This window comes from Felis catus, chromosome C1 (genome assembly GCF_018350175.1).
Source record: "Felis catus isolate Fca126 chromosome C1, F.catus_Fca126_mat1.0, whole genome shotgun sequence".
Taxonomy (NCBI): Eukaryota; Metazoa; Chordata; class Mammalia; order Carnivora; family Felidae; genus Felis; species Felis catus.
This window is the reverse complement of record NC_058375.1, coordinates 27,189,138-27,211,305: the sequence shown is the minus strand read 5'-3', so window position 1 is coordinate 27,211,305 and position 22,168 is coordinate 27,189,138. Positions and strand designations below refer to the sequence as shown.

The 22,168-nt window shown below is 40.1% G+C and overlaps 1 protein-coding gene across 7 annotated transcripts in view; it reads left to right on the top strand.

Annotated features, from left to right (window-relative positions):
- KIAA0319L (KIAA0319 like) overlaps window positions 1-22,168 on the top strand; it is a 98,428-nt gene that overhangs the window by 24,051 nt on the left and 52,209 nt on the right. For all 7 annotated transcript variants that reach the window (XM_006934561.5, XM_045035530.1, XM_045035531.1 and 4 more), the window contains one exon: window positions 6,171-6,700. In XM_006934561.5, the coding sequence (XP_006934623.2) occupies window positions 6,171-6,700 (530 nt within the window). The remainder of the gene's footprint in view (window positions 1-6,170; window positions 6,701-22,168) is intronic.

The window sequence follows — 22,168 nt, the reverse complement described above, 5'->3', positions numbered from 1 at the left end:
ATTTTTGATAGCATGTCACATGTGCGATAGTATACCTGTTCAGTTAATTCCAGGTTTAGCTACCTTTATTCTATAAAGGCTGAATTTCTTTCCTTCAGAGCACTTATGCTGGTTTGCAATCCTGTATTCATTATTATGTCTATTTAATCTAATTTAATCCTACATTCATTATTGTCTGTTTAATTGTGTCTTCCCCATCTAAATTATAATCTCCATCAAAGCAGTCCTAGCATGAGACAGATGCATTGTAATATTTGTTGAATGGATGAATGAATAAAGAAATAAAGATAATAGGTAGGTGGGAAGAAAACGTGCCTTCTTAATTAAACCTTTGAGCTTATCTTTTACTAGACAGGAACAATTTGCATCTCTGTAAAAATCAAAATCATTTGTAACTTATCAGTCTTCTATAAATTAACATCTAAATTTAGGCTGTACTCATTAGTTAATAGTTCAAACAAAAGTACATTCTTTGGACCAGGGGTTGGCAAACTTTCTTAAAGGGCCAGATAGTAAACATTGTAGGCTTTGTGAGTCTTAAGAAAAAACTCTATTGCAGCTAGTTAACTCTGCCATTGTGGAGCAAAAATAGCCATAGACATTTTATACGTAAATGAGTGTGACTATGTTCCAGTAAAACTTTATTTACAATAAATAGGCAGCAGCCAGAGTTACCCTTTGGGCCATAGTTTGCTGCCCTTGGTTTATTGAATCGGTAGTGATACCCCTTCTTTCATTCCTGATATTGTTAATTTGTGACTGCTGTCTTTCTTTTTTCTTTTTTTTCCTGTCATCAGTCTGACTAGAGCTTTATCGGTTTTGTTGATCTTCCAAACAACCAGATTTTGGTCTCATTGATTTTTTTTTTTTCTGTTTTTTATTTGTTTTCGTTTCATTGGTTATTATCTTTAGCTTTTCTCTTCTCAGTTTATTTTGGGTATAATTTACCCTTCTAGCTTTTATGATGAAAGTGTAGATCATTGATTAAAAAAATTTTCTTTTTTTTGTTTAAAGTTTGGCCTTTTTTTCTCTAGATCATTTGGAATGTGTATAATACATATGTACGCACAAAAAAGCTTCATTTAAAAAAATATATAAGCCCATCAGACATAGATTTCTGCAACTTTTAAAATTTAAAGTATCATGGGACTCTTCCTGTTGCTGTATATAGATTCTACCTCATTGTTTTCAGTTGCTGCATAGCATTCTAGAGTAACTGTATCTGTGTTGATAGACATGTAGATTTTTCATATATTTCACCTGTACAAAGTATGCTGTAATGAAATTGTCACATGTGAGAAGTTCTTCAGGATAGACGTGCACAGGGTATTTTTGTTACATGTGTAATTTATTGAATGTCTCCCCTTTGATGCTCAGAAGGAATTAACTCGATGTGAATTACCACACTAACTACAATTGGTGGCTCTTTGTTATGAATTTTCTTATGTTGTTTAAGGGCTGAACTTTGGGGAAAAGTCTTCCTACTTTCATTACATTCCTGAGGTTTTCCTCCATATAGATTCTCTGATGTTCAGCAAGGCCTGAGCTGTGTCTGAAAGCTTTCCCATATTTCTTGCAGTAATAGGCTTTTTGTTCAGTATGAATTCTCATATCCATTAAGTTCTTCATAAAGACTTTCACACAGTCATTACACCAGTAGACTTTCTTTTCACTGTGAGTTTTCTGATGTCCAGCAAAGGATATATACCTGAAAGATTTTCCCCATTTATTTCCGTGATAGGGTTTCTCTCTTGTATGTATTCGTTGATGACTAATAAGGGTTGAGCTCTTCCTAAAGGCTTCTCCACATTCATTACACCAATGTGGTTTCTCACCAGTATTGATTTTCTGATGTGCCACACAGTTAAGTTATTCCTGAAAGCTTTTCATCGCATTTAAAAGGCTCTTCTCCACTATGCATTCTCATGATGAGTAAGGCCTGGGTTCTAAGCAAAGGCTTTTTCCACAGTCTTTTCATGTGTAGGGTTTCTGACTGGTATGAATTCTCTGATGACTTTAAAAGGATAAAGTTCATTTTGAAAGCTTTTCTACATTCATTGCATTTATGGGGTTTCTCTCTAGAATGGATTCTCTGACAACTGATAATTGTTGAGTCCTTCTTGAGGATAAGGTTACTTGTTCATGTGAATTTTATGATGATTTAAAGGAAATGAGCTGGGGCACCTGATTCAGTCGGTTGAGCGTCCAACTTTTGATTTTGGCTCAGATCATGATCTCGTGGTTCATGAGATCAAGCCCTGCCTCGGGCTCTATACTGACAGTGCAGAGCATGCTTCGGATTCTCTCTCTCCCTCTCTCTCGGCTCCTTCCCCACTTGTGCACCCTCTCTGTCTCAATAAACTTTAAAACAAAATCTTAGGGGCGCCTGGGTGGCTCAGTTGGTTGGGCGTCCGACTTCAGCCAGGTCACGATCTCGCGGTCCGTGAGTTCGAGCCCCGCGTCGGGCTCTGGGCTGATGGCTCAGAGCCTGGAGCCTGTTTCCGATTCTGTGTCTCCCTCTCTCTCTGCCCCTCCCCCGTTCATGCTCTGTCTCTCTCTGTCCCAAAAATAAATAAACGTTGAAAAAAAAAATTAAAAAAAAAAATAAATAAAACAAAATCTTAAAGGAAATGAGATGAGTTGTTCATAAAGGCTATCCCATATTCTTTTTTTTAACTTTATTTATTTATTTTGAGAGAGAGAGAGAACGTGAGTGGGGGAGGAGCAAAGAGGGGAGAGAGAGAATCCCAAGCAGGCTCTGCGCCACCCACAGCGCAGAGCCCAATGTTGGTCTCAAACTCATGAACCACAAGATCATGACCTGAGCCGAAATCAAGAGTCGGACGCTTAATCAGACTGAGCCACCCAGGTACCCCACTATCCCACATTCTTTACATTAATGGGTTATCTCACCTGTGTAACTTTTCTGGTGACTGATAACGGAAGAATTATATTTAAAGGCTTTCCCACATTACCGTGCCACTTCTCTTTGGAGCTTCTGTGCTTCCATTCCAGGCCTTTATCAATCATGACACTGTATGTTCACTCTTCTAGAGACGATCCTTCAGAAACGTTTTGCTTTAGGACTGATATCTTTGTTTCAAATCAGTACTCCTGGACTGTACAGGCACCTGGCAGAATTTTTCACACCTCCATCCAGGGCTCTACCCCTTGCTCCAGTGGGTGATTAATTTTGGTTTGAAAAAGAGAAGCCCCTTGGACACCAGATTCCCATAGTTTTCCAGCATCACATCCCTGTACGTATCCACTGAATGGCGTCCAGGTGTCTCTGTTCAGTGTGGGTAAAGGTCACAGCCACATGTGTAAATGTAGCTTGGGAGCCCTTTGTCTCCCTAGCTGCTCTTCAGAAAATCCTGATAAACCAATGGTTCTGGAGTCTAGGAGTCCAAAATCAAGGGTTGGTTCCTTCTGAGTCTCTGCATAGAGCCCTTCCTCAACTCTTCTTAGCTTCTAGTGGTCACTGCCTGTCATTGGTGTTCCTTGGTTTGTAGCTGTATCTCTCCAGTCTCTGCCTCTGTCATCGCATGGCCTTCTCCTTGTGTGTCCCTCTAGATTATCGATTTTAGACTTTTCTTATTTTCTAAATAAGCATTTAAAACTGTAAATGCTCCCTCTAAATGCTGCATTAACTGCATCCCATGAATTTTTATATGTTATGTTTTCATTTTCATTCAGTTCAAAATATATTCTAATTTCCCTCATGTGATCTCAATCTACACTTGGGGTAAATTAGTGGTCAGTCAAAGATGAAAAGGGACCATTATCCAGTTGTCGGGAGCTCTTTATCTGTGTAGCTTCCTCCTTTCTGGTTGTTTGTTCCAAAATTCTTGCTATCACAGTCACCTCAAACTCTGTTTCCTCAGTGCAGCAAGTCTGCCCTAGTCTGCTTGGGCTCTCTCCTTCCCTGTGTCACCGTCTGGAGCATGATGCTGTACGAAAAGCCCTGGTGGTCACAGGGCTCACCTTGTTTGTTTCCTTTCTCTCTGGGATCACATACCTGTTGTTCATGGTCTAAAAACAATTGTTCCATATATTTTGTCTAGCGTTCTAGCTACTCATGGTGGGAGGGCAAGTCCTATGGCAGTTTCTCCTGCAGGAGCAAAAGTGGAGGTCACGGTACATATTAAAAATTAAATGAAATAGTGGCTTATAGAAAAGTGCAGGTTATTTTCATCTGTGTGGACCTCTTCACTATGTTAAATATGAGAGAATTACTCTGGGAAGAATGAGGGAAAGTTGATATAAAGGTGACTGACAGTGGTTACTGAGGTAACAATTTATTGATTTCAACACAGTCTGTGTACTTAGCTGTTAACCAAGATTCATACCATTGGTTACTGTGTGGGAAGGTGGATGAGGATATGAGGGGTATTTCTGTAGCTCTTGGTAGCTTCATTTTTTTCATAGTTGCTATTTCTTCATTTTTCTTAAGGAAGTTCTATTTTTTCTAGGTTTCTAAATTGCCTTGTCTGATGTTAGGTTCGTGCCAATGTCTGTCTCTTTTCTTTTAATGAACAATGGCAGATTGGCTTCCATAGCGCCTGCTCAGTCATCCAGAAGCTTGCCTTTATTTTCCTTGTATCTCTCAGTTGACTGGTGTTCACATTTAGTCTGCTGGACGTTTTGTAAGTATTTCCTGGGAGTCAAGTTGGCTTTGGCTGATTCTTCTTCTTCTTTCTTTTTTTAAGTTTATTTATTTATTTTGAGAGAGACAGAGACAAGCAGGGGAAGTGCAGAGAGAGAGAGGGAGAGAGAGAATCCCAAGAAGGCCCCGCACCTTCAGCGCGGAGCCCAGCATGGGGCTTGAACCCACGAACCGTAAAATCATGACCTGAGCTGAAACCAAGAGTCGGCTGCTTAACCGACTGAGCCACCCAGGTGCCCTGACTTTGGCTGATTATTCCATTGTTGCTCTGGTTAGTCATAGCCCTTTTTCAGTTATGTGTATGTGCAGACATGATTATCCATCTCTTCAGTGTTTTGGTTCTACTGCATATTTTCTGTGTGTAATTTCAAGATATTTTATGTTCTAACCCCAGAGCCAGAGCTAGGGTGAAGAAAGAGACACATAAGGCACAAAATTGAAGGAGGTGCTCACTCTCAAGGTTGGGTAAGCCAACTGTGTACTTACATGACTCTGAGAATATATTCCTTCTTAAATTTTGTGCCTGAGGCATCGATCTTGCCTCACCCTGGTTCTGGCCCTGTATAACCCTGACCATAGTTGGGTACAGATACCTGTATAACTAAGACCTAAAATGAGCTCTGTATAATAGCTTTCATTTAGAACATGCTTTGACTTTACTTCATCTAATAAAACAGAAGTGAGGTAATATTTCAGGATAATTAATGCCATGCCTAAAGTAATTCAGTAGCCCAAAAGTTTATCCATAAGCAACAGTAACCAGAATTTTGAACCACGTTATTTATGTTAACCACACTAGGTCACTGTTGTACTTCTGTTCCTTTGTTTCTTATCATGACATGGCTTGTCAGTAGGAAGTTCATTCTAGCAGAATACCTCTCATGATTAAACTTTTTGGTAATCTGACTACTGATCAGCTCTGGTTGATACCATGATATGCAAAACCACCTGACTCTGGCAAACAGTTGGTTAGAAAATGGATGAACCTGTAACCTGTTGGAGGTGAAGAATACTCCGTTTATGTTGCTGCCAGTTCAGTGGGTGGGGGTGGGGGTGGGGGTGGGGGGACTATTCAATCCTGTTCCACTACCTGTTCTTCTGGTCCCATAGTGCTTGCACTGTCCCTGAGAAAGGCCAGGACATGAGTGGAAGGTCTAGTGGTGGGACTCTGCCCCTTCCACCCCTCCATACACTTCCACCAGAATAGCTATTTTGTTTGTCTTGCTTTTTTCATGAACTGGAATTCTGTATGAAAGGTCTATGTGGAAGGGACTCATTGAGAAGGGGAACCACCGATGAATGTGGAACAGTACTTCTATAAGCTAAAGTATCCTGAGCCAAAAAACACTCTATTTTGCTTCTTCTGTTCCACTTACTAGACAGCTTTCCCACCTTCTTAAAAACCAGTATTCAAAATAGCCTTAAATGTTGGTGTTCGGGGCACTTTACAGATCAGTAGTGTGTTTTTATTACCTCTTAAAATGTTTTCATTCCTTGTTTTTAGATGCCAGTGAGAGCAGATGCCAGCATGAGAAGACAGAATTTGGAGTTGGCCTGAGATCTGGGGGAGAAAATCACCTCCGGCTTCTTGAAGGAACCCCCTCTCTCCAGTTGTGTTGGGCTGCTTGCTGCCAGGATTCTGCCTGCCATGCCTTTTGGTGGTTAGAAGGGATGTGCATTCAGGCAGACTGCAGCAGGCCCCGGAGCTGCCAGACTTTCAGGACAGACTCTTCCAATTCCATGCTGGTGTTTTTTAAAAAATTCCAAACTGCAGATGGTTTGGGCTATCCACCTGAAGAAGATGAACCACATATTTTGGGGCTAGGTTGGAGCAGGGTATCTTGGAGGAGACAGAATCCACCCAGAGCTCCACTCAGACCCACTGTATCTTCTAGTGACCAGCAGAGCTTAATCAGGAAGCTTCGGAAGAGAGATAGTCCCAGTGAAGAAGTAGCTACACATACAGTGACACAGCATTCTGAAATGAATGACTCCAAGGAAGTAGGTGATCTGAATACCAGTGGTTCTGCAGAGGTAAGCATATTATGAATAAGGAGCAGAGAAACTGTTAAATCTGCTTTCACATTTGGCACACATGAGCAGTGAAGCTGGTGCTTGTGGGAAGCACTCTATGCTGAGGAATATATGTATAAAGCTGCTTGGTGTCATCTTTGTGGGTGCAGCCCAGATGTTACAAGCATAGTTGGACCTTAGAGATGTTCACTGCATTACAAGTCTGACCATTGTTTTGGTAACAGCAGAAATCTGCTCGTTATCTAGTCTAAGCTGGTTCTTGGCTACAGGTAAGTGCAGTTGTGTGGTGTCCGTTTTCACCAACAATTCTGCAGTATTTTCTGCCAGGTTGCAAAACACTTGATTGACATGGTTGCATTCAAGCTGTCCTCCCTCTTCCCCATCTCCCATGTACAAATACATTTCCTTATGGGGTAGTTTCTATTCCAGTCTGAAGTGCCATTCCTGGCACCACAGACTAAGACCCGACTTACTGAGCTGGGGAGCCAGAGCTGGCCATTAGCCAAGAGGTTTCTGGGGTGACTTCTTACCAAGCTTTGTATGCCAAGGGAGATACCACCAGTAGAGTTTATTCTGCTTGTTATGTTTCTTCATTGTTGATCTTCCTGGGCAAATGATTAAAAGGAATGACTCACTCTGTGCTCAGCCTCCCTTGATTGCTGTGACTTATTTTTGTATTTGTTTTGTCCTAGTTGTTTCTACCAAGTTGAAGCCAGAGTGGGGAAGCTACTACATGCCAGGCACTATGTGTGCTAATCGTCGTACAATGTCATTTTGTTTGATTTTCATAGCAATATTCCCAAATTGGTATTATTAGCCCTGTTTTGCCAGTGAGGAAACTGGGGCCCAAAGAGGTTAAACAGTTTGATTGTGTAGCTAATGAATAACAAACCTAGGATTGGAATGCAGATTTAATATTAGGAAAAAACCTTTCAGTGCAATATTAGAGATACAGTCTTAGGTTTAATATGCCCCGTAAACATTAGACATCTGTTGTTAATGTCAGATACTTTACTAAGCACTAGAGATAGAAAGTGAGCAAGATGTGGTCCGTGCCCTCAGGGAGTTTACAGTGTAGTGGAGACTCAGACACAAAGGTTGGGTATTTATAATAGTGTGTAACTATTGCATTAGTAGAGTTATATATACAATACAGTAGGAACAGAAAAGAGGAAGTGATTCATTTGAACAGGCAGGTGGTATGTATATGCAGGGAAGACTTCACAGAAATGTTTAATTTATTATTATTATTATTATTTTTTTTAATTTTTTTTTTCAACGTTTATTTATTTTTGGGACAGAGAGAGACAGAGCATGAACGGGGGAGGGGCAGAGAGAGAGGGAGACACAGAATCGGAAACAGGCTCCAGGCTCTGAGCCATCAGCCCAGAGCCCGACGCGGGGCTCGAACTCACGGACCGCGAGATCGTGACCTGGCTGAAGTCGGACGCTTAACCGACTGCGCCACCCAGGCGCCCCTATTATTTTTAATTAAAAACATTTTTTGTTATTTTTGAGAGAGAGGGCACGCGCGCGTGCACATGAGTGGGGGAGGGGCAGAAAGAGAGAGAGACACAGAATCTGAAGCAGGCTCCAGGCTCTGAGCTGTCTGTACAAAGCCCGACTTGGGGCTTAAACCCATGAATTGTGAGATCATTTCCTGAGCTGAAGTTGGACGCTTAACTGACTGAGCCACTCAGGTGCCCCAGAAATGTTTATTTTATTTCTTTTTTCTCTTTAAGCATTTATTACCTACACTAGATTATAATCCTCTTTTTAAAAATGTTAATTCCGGTGTGGTTAACATACAGTGTTATAGTAGTTTCAGGTGTACAATATAGTGATTCAACAGTTCCATATATTATCCAGTGCTCATCAAGATAAGTATACTCTTAATCCTGCTCACCTATTTCACCTATGCCCCCCACCCACCTCCCCTCTGGTAACCATCTTTAGTATATTTCTTGAAGGATGTGTAGGATTTCACTGGGGACAGTGGCACAGTGCATGCAAAGGCTCAGTCATTTGGCAAATACTTTTTGCACATTTCCTGTGTGCAAGGTATTATACTAAGCTAGGCACTGGGGATATTATAGTAAGTGAGATAGACAGGATTTCTCCCCCAACAGAGCTTATGCTCTGGCAAGGAAAACAGACATTATGTTTATAATACTTAAATAATTATAAGCTTAATATGGGTTTAAGAGGATAAGTGCAGAGTGCTGGAAGAGCATCTAACAGGGACCTAATTGAGACTAAGGGATATGGTTAGGTACTTTAAGTAAAGAAAGTTTAAGTTGAGACTTGATGTAGAAGGAGTTTGGAAAAGAAGCAAAGTATTTCAGGCAGAGAGCTAACAATTTCAAAGTTTGTTAGGTGCCCTAGAGCGTGGCAAGATCAAGAAGTTGAGAGAGGCTGGTCTTGTTCAACGTAGAAAGCCAAAGGTGAAAAAGGAGGGTTGTGAGCTGTGGAGAGCCTTAAGGCTTTCTTAAGATTTTGGTCTTTATCTTCAGGTCAGTGGGAAGTCATTAAAGAATTTTAAGTAGGGGAGGGGCGCCTGGGTGGCTCAGTCTGTTAAGCGGCCAACTTAGGCTTATGTCATGATCTCACAGTTCGTGAGTTCAGGCCCCGCATTGGGCTCTGTGCCTGCTTCGGATTCTGTGTCTCCCTCTCTCTCTGCTCCTCTTCTGCTCATGCTCATGCTCTCTCTCTCTCTCTCTCAAAAATAAATAAACATTAAGAAAAATTTAAGGAATTTTAAGTAGGGGATAACTTGATCAGATGTGTTGCTGTGTGGTGAATAGATTGGAGAGAGGCAAGAATGTACTTGGAGCAAGGAATCTCATAGGCTCTTCAAGGCAAGGGAACCATTGTACTAGAGAAAGGTTGAAAATACAGGAAGGGGAATAAACAACAAATAATTCCATAAAGCGGTGGTTCACAAACCTTAGCATACATCAGAATCACCTGGAGGCCTTGTTGAAAACAGTTTGGCCCTAATTCCAGAGTTTCTGATTTAGTAGGTCTAGAGTGAGGCCTGAGAATGTGCATTTGTGACAAGTTCTGGAGAGGCCAATGCTGCTGGTCTGAGAAACGCACATTGAGAACTAGTGTCTTACAGGGTGAGTGCGTTTGAATCCTGAGCACAGAGGACCAACATTAGCCTTAAGCAGGAGGAGATATCTCCTTCATGATGATAGGAAGGAAGAAATAGGTGAATATAGGTGTAGCAAAGGTGGGTTTGTAGGTTCAATAGAAGGAAATTGTGGTAGTTCTAATCTCATGCCTGTTTTTCTGAAGTGGGGTAGATTATTTGCTGAGAGTAGAAGCAGAGGTAGGTGGAATGGGCATAGGTAGGTAGTAGGCAGGAAAATCAGAGGTTTGGAGAGAGTGGTAAAGGTCTGAAACAGCCATTAGGAAGGCTGGGAGAAGGCCAAGCAGTAAGGAAATAGACTGCTGGTAGCACTGAACATGGAGACTACGAATTTATAACAGTGGTACTGACGTCTGCAGGTGTGTGAGTCTCCTCAGCAGCTCTCAGCAACCCTGTCAAGAAAAAGCAGTTTGATAGGTTGATTTACCCAAGATGGGAACTTTGCCAATCTTGCATAGAAGGAAATAGGGATGTGGAAGTCGAGGTTATTGTCAAGAGAGTGGATTAGGAAGATAGAAAAGGAGGCAAATAAATATAAGAGGGGCTAACTGACAGAGATATGATAGAGGAGTTTGGCATTTAGAGTTTTCCATGATGAGAGACAGACACAGGAGGCACAACTGAGTGTGTGTCCTGTAAAACTGGAGGTAGTCATCAGAGGATGGCATATATTTGTAAGATTATTTATTTTGAGGAGGGGGGGGAGGGAACAAGCAGGAGATGGACAGAGAGGGAGAGAAAATCCCAAGCAGGTGCCGTGCTCATCGCAGAGCCCAATGCAGGGCTTGATCCCAGCTCGGGGCTTGATCCCATGACTATGAGATCATGACCTGCGCCGAAATTGAGTTGGCCGTTTAACTGACTGAGCCACCCAAGTACCCCAAGGATGGGATATTTGAATCTAAGTTATTGGAGGTGGAGAAGTTCTGGCAGCTACAATATCTAGGGTATAGTTGTGGAAGAGAGTTGCTGGGGTAGAGTAGGCAAGGAGCTCAAAGAACTCAGGAAGCCCAAAATACATGTTACATGAGTTATCCATATAGACACTGAGATAGACTTTTATGATGATGATGATGATGATGATGATGATGATAGCAGCAATAGCTGCTGTTTCCTGAGTGAGCACTTACTGTGTACCAGATACCATTCTGAACCCTTGATGTATTTTTAACTCTTTTAATCCATACAACAACTCCTATGAAGTACTATTAACCATCTCTATTTTATAAATGAGGAAACTCAGGAAGAGAGAGGTTAAGGAACATGGTCAAGGCAATATAGCTTGTATACGGTAATACCAGGATTTGAACCCAGGCACTCTCATTCTATCCAGAGTCTGTCCTCTTAACCCTGTTACTGTTTAGGCAGTAAAGAGGAATTTCGAGAGCCAGATGTCAAAGCCCTCAGAAAAACAGAAGGAGTAGTGAGGCATTTGGGAGAGGACAGTATGGTAAGGGTTGAATTGCAGCAAGATGGCAGAGGAGAGAGGTTTTACAAAAAAGGTAGAAGAGTAATGGTCTGCAAAGGGCATTGGGAAGGGGAGCAAATAAAATACTAACCTGCCTTCAGTTGTGACATATGGGAGAGTAAGGAGCCCTCATATTGCAGAGATACATGGGAAATAGTATCCTTAGGGAAGGGCATGCTCACAGTTAAGAATAGGTGCTCAAGGACCCTTTTATGGGCATGTGACCTGTGCAGTTGTACAAGTCCACACACTTAGGCTCTGTTCTCAGTTTGATGCATAGCTGTCATTGTCTTGAAATTCTTAATAGTTTTTCAATAAGGGACCCCACATTTTCATTTTGCACTGTATCCTGCGTATTATGTAGTATGTCCTGCAGGAGGTATAGGGAATAACACATGAAATGATGAGCTTCTAGGTGATTTTTGATCATGGAATAGAAATTCTACGTGATTACATGGAATTTTTGGTAGAAAGAAAAGGAAGTTAGGTCTCACAGGAGAGGAAGTGTAGGTAATTTAGGGAAAACAGTGTGGTATAGTAAATGTTTAACAACTGGGTCCCTCCCTCCCCTCAAAGCCCCCAAAACAAGCCCTGAGTTGGAGATGTTGTCAGTTTCCATGGTGTAAATACAGCTACCATGACCATTTTGGAATTTCCAACATGAGCTGGGAGAGATGTGCACAGTCAGGTCAGATGAGCCAGCTCCAGCACACTTCCGATAACTGTGATCAGTAAAATGAGAAGTAGACCAATAAAACAAGAAATACGGTAGATGTAGGCCTGGCAGTGTCCTGGAAGAGGGTAAAAACTCAAATTTGGGCCTTAGAGAATTCAGGTGTACCTTGGAAGGAAGATCCTGGGGTTGTGTTGCTGGGGAGTACTTTTTCTTCTTGTTTGCCTGCAGTGGACAGTAGCAATAAATTGCTGCTAAGGAATGGGATCTGGAGCTTTAGGGTCTAAAACAGAGAGTGGGTGGACATGGAGGGGGGAAATATTGAACTTGAACTATGAGCCGCAAGAGTAGGAGGGGGTCTTTGTGCAATGTTGCACAGAGGCATTTATATAGGTTGGCATCACTTGCTGAGAACTGTAAGCATTGTAAAATAATAGGGCAAAGTGAAGTCTTCAGTTCCAGACATTATGTTTGACCTTATATGCCATTCGTAGGAGCTTGAGGCCTTGGATAGTTCTGGAAGGGTGGTAGAATCACCTTGCGCATTCAGAATAGTTAACTGGTAGGCATTTCTTTTAGGAGAGTACTTGCAGCTCAAGCTTGTGCTTAATGCACTAGGGAAAGGGAAGGAAGTGTATACGCTGCAGATCTTCTCCTTCTAATTAGGGATGGCTGGATAGCAGTACTAGTTTCTAGTTTGTACTGTTGGCATTAAGGTAGGTCAAGCAACTCGGCATCCAAAGTGGTAAGAAATTGTATCATAAATTGCTCTCGTCTTGCCTGAAATGCCTGCAGAGCTGTGAAGGCATTGGGTTGTTAGTAGCATTCTTCATTCTTTTGGAGACATACAAATATTGTATCTAAGAGCGGTATTGTGGACCTTTTGCAATTCCAAAAATGGAAAGGAATGTCACCAATTTATTCCCCTTTATCACCTTAAAGAAGGAGAGGCTCGTACTGCTTGGTTTAAGTGCTGTGTCCTTTCTGTGCGGTGAATTGTCTCTGAATTGTCAGCAGGAGGAGAATGAAGGCTTATTGCAGTTCAGCCACTGGCAGTTAATTGCTGCCAGGCCTGCTTTGTGAAACGAGGAGAGGAATGTTCTCTGAGCCCAGGAAATGAAGGTACAGTTAGGTGTCCCCACATGGAAGGTTTGGCTTTAGGAAAACTGAGGCGCCCCTTTCTCTGCCACCACCATCATTTCATCCCCTGTAAGCCAGTGCCTTTCTGTGGGACAAATATCTGAGAGGATAAATGAGTCAAGCCTTTGGGCACCTCTCTGCTGCCTTTTTTACTGAGGAAAATTCTTGTGCTGACTCTACATCTTACCAGCAGATAGAGGTGTGGGGTGTGGGCAGCGACAGAGAAGAGCCTTGCATAACCGAGTACGAAACCCAGCAGTTCTGTCTCCCTTTGTCCCATGGTTTGGTTTGGTTTGGTTTTCAGGGTTTTTTGCTTGATCACTTTGTTTTGATTTTTATTTACTTTTTATTTTTTTGTTAAATTTTTTTTAATGTTTACTTATTTTTGAGAGAGAGAGAGAGAGAGAAAGAGACCAAGTGTGAGCAGGGGGAGGGGCAGAGAGAGAGAGAGGGAACACAGAATCTGAAACAGGCTCCAGGTTCTGAGCTGTCAGCACAGAGCCCAGTGTGGGGCTTGAGCTCACTATCTGTGAAATTGTGACCTGAGCCAAAGTCAGACATTTAACCGACTGAGCCAACAAAGTGCCCCAACTTCATTACGATTTAAAAAAAATCTTTCCTGGGGTGCCTGGGTGGCTCAGTGGGTTGGGTGGCCAACTTCGGCTCAGGTCACGATCTCACAGTCTGTGAGTCCGTGAGTTTGAGCCCCGCGTCAGGCTCTGTGCTGACAGCTCAGAGCCTGGAGCCTGCTTCGAGTTCTGTATCTCCCTCTCTGCACCTCCCCACTCACACTCTGTCTCTCTCTCTCTCTCTCTCAAAAATAAATAAACATTAAAAAGATAAAAACTAAAAAATCTTCCCTATAATCCTTTAGGGTTGTGAAATTTTTGCCAAGGGTTCATTTATTCTTCTGGCTATTATTTCCTGACATATTTGGAATTCCTAAGGGCCAGGCCTAGTTTCCCTCAGATTCTCATTCTCTGTTATCTGGGCAGCGGACAGGCCAATAACTTTTACCAAAAATTGTTTAGCCTCAGGCCCCCTTCCAGCTCCCTGGCCTGGATAAGTTGTATGACTTTGCTACCCCTCAGTGACCGAGGCCCTTCTAGTACTGTCTGGGTGCACACATATGCACTAAATGCCCCCTCCCCCACCACCATTCTAACCTTACATTACTGGCTTATTGCATTGAAAGAAAAACTGGGTAGCCTGTGCCCTTGTTGTGTGTGGGTGTGCAGAGATCCCTGCAACTGTACTGTTCTTTTCTCAAAAGTATTAGTGCCTGAACTAGAATACCCTTTCCTTTTTCCTCCCCTCCCCCCTTAACTGCTCCCTTTCTCCTCTCATCTCCTAAATTTTCTGGTTCTTTCATCAGCTTATCTTTTTTTTTTTTTTTTTTTATCTATTTCACTATATGAAGTGAATTTAAAAATGTGTTTGTTGGCTACTTTGTTTAAGGTTTTTTTTTTTATTTTTAAGTAATGTCTATACCCAACATGAGGCTTGAACCTACAACCCTGAGATCAAGAGTCACACGCTCCACTGACTGATCCAGCCAGGTACCCCTGTTGGCTACTTTGCTAAGTTAACTTAGGATGCAGGCAGTGGTGAAGGTTTTGGTGTGGATGGGTTAATAGAGCGTTGCTAATTGGCACACCTTGAGCCTTGGGAAGAAAGTCTCAAAACCAGCCATCTCTTAGCCAACACCCTTATCATCCCTCTCCCTTTCTCTCTTCATGGTGGTCTTAGTTTCTCCAAGGAGACTATGAGAAGACATAACTTTGTAACTAACTGCTGCAAAAATAAACCCTGCCCTGTTCTCCAGCCTCAGCTTTAGTTGCTGAGAACTGGGTTGGTATGTCTTTAAACCCCACTGGCTTTGCTATTGTAGGAAGACTGTCTTCTAGTAGGATTTTTTGTTAATGACAATGATAGTTTTTGTTTTATTTTAATACAGTTGTGTCTCAAGTCAAAATGTGTTGAAAGTTCAATTTCTATGAACCGTTCGTTCTTTTTTATTAAGTAGTCACCAGGGTGGCATGCGTATTACCAAGGAGGGCCCCCTACTTGGACTGTGATGATATGGCCTGGATAAGTGTGAACATCCTGTGTGGGTCCTGCAGGCTCCTGATACTCAAAACCGAACAGCTCATGGTGGAAGTTTTTCGGGTCATCTGGAATTATGATATTAATCACTGGGCTGGCTTGTTTGATGAGGGGAAGGCAGTCCCAACTAGGCCTGGGGAGAAAGCAGAAGGAAGAAGTGGGAGAAGGAGTGAGAGAGAAATAGTGAAAGAGAATGTGAATAGAAGCCTCTCATCATTCTGAATAAAGCTTCTTTGAAGATGAAATAGGTGTATGCACCTGGGGCATGATTATATGACTTACGGTTAGTTCAGAATTAGGTTGGTTTTTATTTCTGTCAAGTGCCAGAAAAAAATTGCCTAAGGAAATTTCACCCAAATCTCAACCCTATATCATCCTCTACAAATTTTTAGTATTACTTCATAGTTTCTGAAGTAAAATGATTTGCTTCATATCTCCTCTTCCTGCTTTTTAAAAATTTAATAATAATAAATAATAAACAAATTCTTTAAAAATAAAAATCTGCCTGCCTTGCTTAAAAGGATTTATACTCTTCTATTTCTGGGAATCTGTTCTAAAGCAGCAATTCCTAAATAAAGAAAGAGCTTCATACACAATGATAAGATGCTATTTAATTAAAAAATGGAAGCAGTCTGTCTAATAAGGGGAAAGTTGAAGTTGTTCAGCCATTAAAAATATATTTTTGATTAGGGGTGCCTGGGTGGCTCAGTTGGTTAAGCGTCCGACTTCGGCTCAGGTCATGATCTCACGGTTTGTGAGTTCAAGCCCCGTGTCGGGCTCTGTGCTGACAGCTCAGAGCCTGGAGCCTGCCTCAGATTCTGTGTCTCCCTCTCTCTCTGCCCCTCCCCTGTTCATGCTCTGTCTCTCTCTGTCTCAAAAATAAATAAAAACATTAAAAAAATTAAAATATATCCCCCATCCCACAATTCCTCCAGTAACCCTGTTTGTTCTCCATATTTAAAAGTCTCATGTTTTGTCCCCCTCCCTGGTTTTATATTATTTTTGCTTCCCTTCCCTTATATTCATCTGTTCTGTGTCTTAAAGTCCTCATATGAGTGAAGTCATGATATTTGTCTTTCTCTGATTAATTTCACTTATCCTGATACCCTCTAGTTCCATCCATGTAGTTGCAAATGGCAAGATTTCACTGTTTTTGATTGCTGAGTAATACTCCATTGTATATATATATACCACATATTCCTTATTCATTCATCCATCGATGGACATTTGGGCTCTTTTCATACTTTGGCTATTGTCTATAGTGCTGCTATAAACTTTGGGGTGCGTGTGCCCCTTCGAAACAGCACTCCTGTGTCCTTAGGATAAATACCTAGCAGTGCAATTGCTGCGTCATAGGGTAGTTCTATTTTTAATTTTTTGAGGAACCTCCATACTGTTTTCCAGAGTGGCTGCACCAGTTCCATTCCCACCAGAAGTGCAAAAGAGTTCCCCTTTCTCCACATCCTCACCAACATCTGTTGTTGCCTGAGTTGTTAATGTTAGCCGTTCGGACAGGTGTGAGGTGGTATCTCATTGTGGTTTCGATTTGTATTTCCCTGATGATGGGTGATGTTGAGCATTTTTTCATGTGTTGGTTGGCCATCTGGATGTCTTCTTTGGAGAAGTGTCTATTCATGTCTTTGCCCATTTCTTCACTGGATTATTTGTTTTTTGGGTGTTGAGCTTGATAAGTTTTTTATAGATTTTGGATACTAACCCTTTATCTGATATGTCGTTTGTAAATATCTTCTCCCATTCTGTTGGTTGCCTTTTAGCTTTGCTGATTGTTTCCTTTGCTGTGCAGAAGCTTTTTATTTTGATGAGGTAGGTCCCAATAGTTCATTTTTGCTTTTGTTTCCCTTGCCTCCAGAGACATGTTGAATAAGAAGTTGCTGCGGCCTAGGTCAAAGAGGTTTTTGCCTGCTTTCTCCTTGAGGATTTTGATGGCTTCCTGTCTTACATTTAGGTCTTTCCTCCATTTTGAGTTTATTTTTGTGTATGGTGTAAAAAAGTGGTCCAGGTTCATTTTTCTGCATGCCACTGTCCAGTTTTCCCAGCCCCACTTGCTGAAGAGACTGTCTTTATTCAATTGGCTCTTCTTTCCTGCTTTGTCAAAGATTAGTTGGGGCGCCTGGGTGGCGCAGTCGGTTAAGCGTCCGACTTCAGCCAGGTCACAATCTCGTGGCCCGTGAGTTCGGGCGCCTGGGTGGCGCAGTCGGTTAAGTGTCCGACTTCAGCCAGGTCACGATCTCGCGGCCCGTGAGTTCGAGCCCTGCGTCAGGCTCTGGGCTGATGGCTCAGAGCCTGGAGCCTGTTTCCGATTCTGTGTCTCCCTCTCTCTCTGCCCCTCCCCTGTTCGTGCTCTGTCTCTCTCTGTCCCAAAAATAAAAAAATGTTGAAAAAAAAAAAAAAAGATTAGTTGGCCGTACGTTTGTGAGTCCATTTCTATTCTGTTCCATTGATCTGAGTGTCTGTTTTTGTTCCATGTGAATACCATACTGTTAAAAAACAGCTTTCTTGAAGTGTAATTGACATAAACTGTATGTACATGTTTAAAGTGTATAATTTGTTTTAACAAAAATATACCTATAAAACCATCCCCACAAAAAAGGTAATGAACATATCCGTTACGCCCCAAAGTTTCCTCCTGTCCCTTTATAATCTGTCCTTCCTTCTCCCTCCCTTACCCCAGGGCAACCACTGATCTGCTTTAGGTTATTATAGATTTTCCAGAATTTTTATATAAATGGAATCATACATTATGTACTTTTTTTAACGACTTTATTGAGGATGCCATAAAACTCACTCCTTGTAAGCATACAGTTTTGTGATTTTATTAAGCATAGAGTTGTGCATTATCACCACCATCCAGTTTAACATTTCTGTCACCCCAAAAACTTCCCTTGTGCCATCCCCACTCCCACTCTTAGCCCCAGGCATCCACTAATCTCTTCAAATTTGCCTTGTCTGGACTTTTCATATAAATGAGCCATGCAATATATAGTCTTTTGAGTCTGGCTTCTTTCACTTAGCATCATGTTTTGATGTTCATCCTTGTTGTAGTATGTGTCACATCCTACATAGTGTGTAGTTGGTTCCCTTTAATTGCTAAATAGTGTTCCACTGTATGGATACATCATTTGTTTATCTGTTCACCTGTTGATGGACATTTGAATTGTTTCTAGATTTTTGGGTGCAGATAAGGCTGTTAGAAAATTTGTGTAAAAGTCTTTGTATGGGGATATACTCTGATTTCTCTTGGATAAATACCTGGGAGTGGAATAGCTGCATCATATCGTAGGTATATATTTAATATTATAAGAAACCGCCAGACTTTTTCCAAGCAGTTGTACCATTTTACATTCTCATTTGTAATGTATGAAAGTTCTAGGTGTTCCACCTTCTCACTAAACTTTGTATGGTTTTAGACATTGTAATAGGTGTGTTAATAGTATCTCATTGTGGCTTTTCTTTGCATTTTCTTCATGATTGATGATGTTGAACATCTTTTCATGTACTTATTTGCCATTTATATATTTTTTGGTAACGTGTTTATAGTTTTCCCCATTTTAAAAATTGGGTTGTCCTCTCACATACATATTCTGCATATATGTCGTTTATTAGAAATTTGATTTGTAAATATTCTCTCAATCTGTGGCTTGTATTTTCATTCTCTTAGCAGTGTCTTTTGAAAAGCAGATATTAATTTTGATGATGTCTAGTTTATCAGTTTTTTAAATTTATGGATCATGCTTTTGGTATTGTGTTTTAGAAAGATTTTATCCTAACTTCAGAAAGCTTTATAGTTTTAAGTTTTTAAGTTCAGGTCTAGAATGTTTTTGTGCATGGTAGGAGCTGTGGATGGAAGGGTTTTGTTTTGTTTTGTTTTTTAGCATATGAATATCCAGTTGTGGTAGCACCATATTTTTTGCATCCTTTCTCCACTGAATTGCTTTTTACTTTATTGAAAATCAGTTAACTATATACTTATGAATCTATTTCTGGACTCTTTTTGGTTCCATCATTTTATTTGTTTATATTGATACATTGTCTATATCAACACCACCCTGTCTTTTTTTTTAAGTAAGTTCTTTGCCCAATGTGGGGCTTGAATTCATGACCCTGAGATCAAGAGTCGCCTGCTCTACCGACTGAGCCAGCCAGGCACTTCAACACCACACTGTCTTGATAATGATAGCTTTGTAGTAAGTCTTTTATTCAGATTATGTAAATCTTACAGCTTTGTTCTTTGTTATCAGAAATTTTTTGGCTAGGGGAAGCCTGGGTGGCTCAGTTGAGCGTCGGACTTTGGCTCAGGTCATGATTTCAGGGTTCGTGGGTTTGAGCCCCACGTTGGGCTAAGCTGATGGCATGGAGCCTGCTTTGGATTTTCTGTCTCCCTCTCTCTGCTCCTCCCCCACTCACATGCTCTCTTTCTCTCTCTCTCCCTCAAAAACAAATAAACATATAAAAAATTTAAAAAAGAAATTTTTGGCTATTCTGGGTCCATTATGTTTCCATATAAATTTTAGAATCATTTTGTCAAAAAAATCATCTTGTCAATTTATTTTTAAAAAGCCTTCTGGTATTTTTATTGGGACTATCTTGGGGCTATAGATCAATTTGGAGAGAATTGATAGCCTAATAATAATAGTGATCTAGTGATCCATGAACACAGTGTATCTTTCTTTTTATTTACATCATCGTTAATTTCAGCAATGTGTTGTTTTCAGGGTATAGATCTTGCACATATTTTGTCACTTACTTCTAAGTATTTTATACTTTTGGTGCTATTATAATTGGCATTTAAAAAATTCAGTTTCTAAAATGCTCCGTGAAAGAGACTATAAAAAAAATTCAGTTTCTGTTTGTTGCTAGTGTGTAGAAATATAATTACTTTTTGTAGATTGATCTTGTATCCTGAAACCTTGCTAAGCTCACTTAATCATACCAGTAACTTTTTTGTAGATTCCATTGGATTTTCTCTATTTATAATCATGTTGTCTGTGAATAAAGACCATTTTACTTCTTTTCTGATGTGGATGCCTGTTACTTCTTTTTCTTGCCTTATTGCACTGCCTAGAACCTTTACTACAATGTTGAATAAAAGTGGTGAAAGTGTTGATGTGAATTTGTATCAGGAATAAATGTTGGGTTTTGTCAAATGCTTTTTTTTTTTTTACATGTATTGATATGATCATATGGGTTTTTGTTTTCAGTGTGTTAACATGGCGAATACCTTGATTGATTTTGAGTATTAAATTACCCTGTGTTGCTAAGATAAAACCTACTTAGTCATAATATATTATCCTTTCTGTATATTGTTATATTTGGTTTACTAAAATTTTGTTATGAATTTTGAATTTGTATTCACGAGGGATATTAGCCTGTGATTTTTAACATCAAAGAAATACTGGCCTTATAAAATGAGCTGAAAGTTTTAACTCTTTTCGTTTCTTGGAAAAGTTAGTGTAGAACCGGTACTATTTATTCCTTAAATGTTCAATATAACTCCCCAGTGAAGCTATCTTGACCTGGAGTTCTTTGCAGGAAAATCTTAAACTATAAATTCATCTATATAATAGATACATAGCAATTTAGGTTATCTATAATAGTTCTTCATGAGTGAACTTGGGCAGATTGTGTCTTTCAGGTAATTTGTGCATTTTGTCCCAATAGTCAAACTTACTGGCATAAAGTTGCTCATAATATTCCCTTATTGCCCTTCTAATAACTGTAGAACCTGTAGTGATTATATTGGTAATTTGTGTTCCCTTCCGCTTTCTCCCCCCCTCTCCCCGCATCAGACTGACTAGATTTTCTTAATGAATCTTTGGTTTCATTCATTTTTCTCTATTGCTTTTCTATTTTATTGATTTCTGCTCTAATCTATTATTTCATTTCTTCTTCATAATTTGTATTTCATTTGCTCTTTTTCTAGTTTCTTAAGATATCTCAATCGTTAATTCAGATTTTTTTCTAACATAGGCATTTTAGTGCTATAAATTTCCCTCTAAGTACTGCTTTAGCTGAATCCTACAAGTTTTGATATTTTGTTTTTACAGTTTCATTCAGTTCAGAATACTTTTAAATTTCCTTTTTGACTATTTCTTTGACTCTTGGGTTATTTGGAAGTATGTAATGTGGTATCCAAATATTGGGGGGGGGGGAGGGCCTTCCAGATATTGTTGTCTTATTGATTGGTAATTTAATGTAATTTTAATGCATTGCTGTCTGTGAATGTTGTATGACTTAAATCCTTTTAAATGCATTGAGACCTGTTTTATGGTTCAGAAAATGGTCTGTCTTGGTAAATGTTCATTGTGTATTTGAAAAGAATATGTATCCTACTATTATTGTTGGGTGAGTGTTCTATAAATGTCAAATAGGTCAAATTGGTTACTGTTGTTCAGATCTTCTATATCCTTACTTATTTTCTGTTAGTTTCTATCAGTTATTTAGAAAGGTGATGAAATATCACACTATATTTGTGGATATATCTGTTTCTCCTCACTGTTAGATTAGCTTTTGCTTCATGTACTTTGAAAATTTTATTAGCTGTGTAAATGTTTAGGATTGTTACATACACTTGGTGAATTGTCCCTTTTATCATTATAAAATCATCTTCTTTATCTTTGATAATATTCTTTGCTCTGAAATCTGTTTTGTCTGATATTGATATATCCAGTCAGGTTTTCTTTTGGTTAGTATTAGCATAATGTATCTTTTTTTTCATGTTTTTACCTTTAACTTACTTGTGTTTTTATATTTAAAATGTATTTTTTATAGGCTACATATAGCTGGATATTGCTTTTTTTCCAGTCTCAGAATCTCTGGTGATTAACTGAGATATGTAGACTATTTAATGTGACTACTGATGTGATTGGAGTCAAATTCTACTACCTAGTATTTATTTAGTGTTTGTCC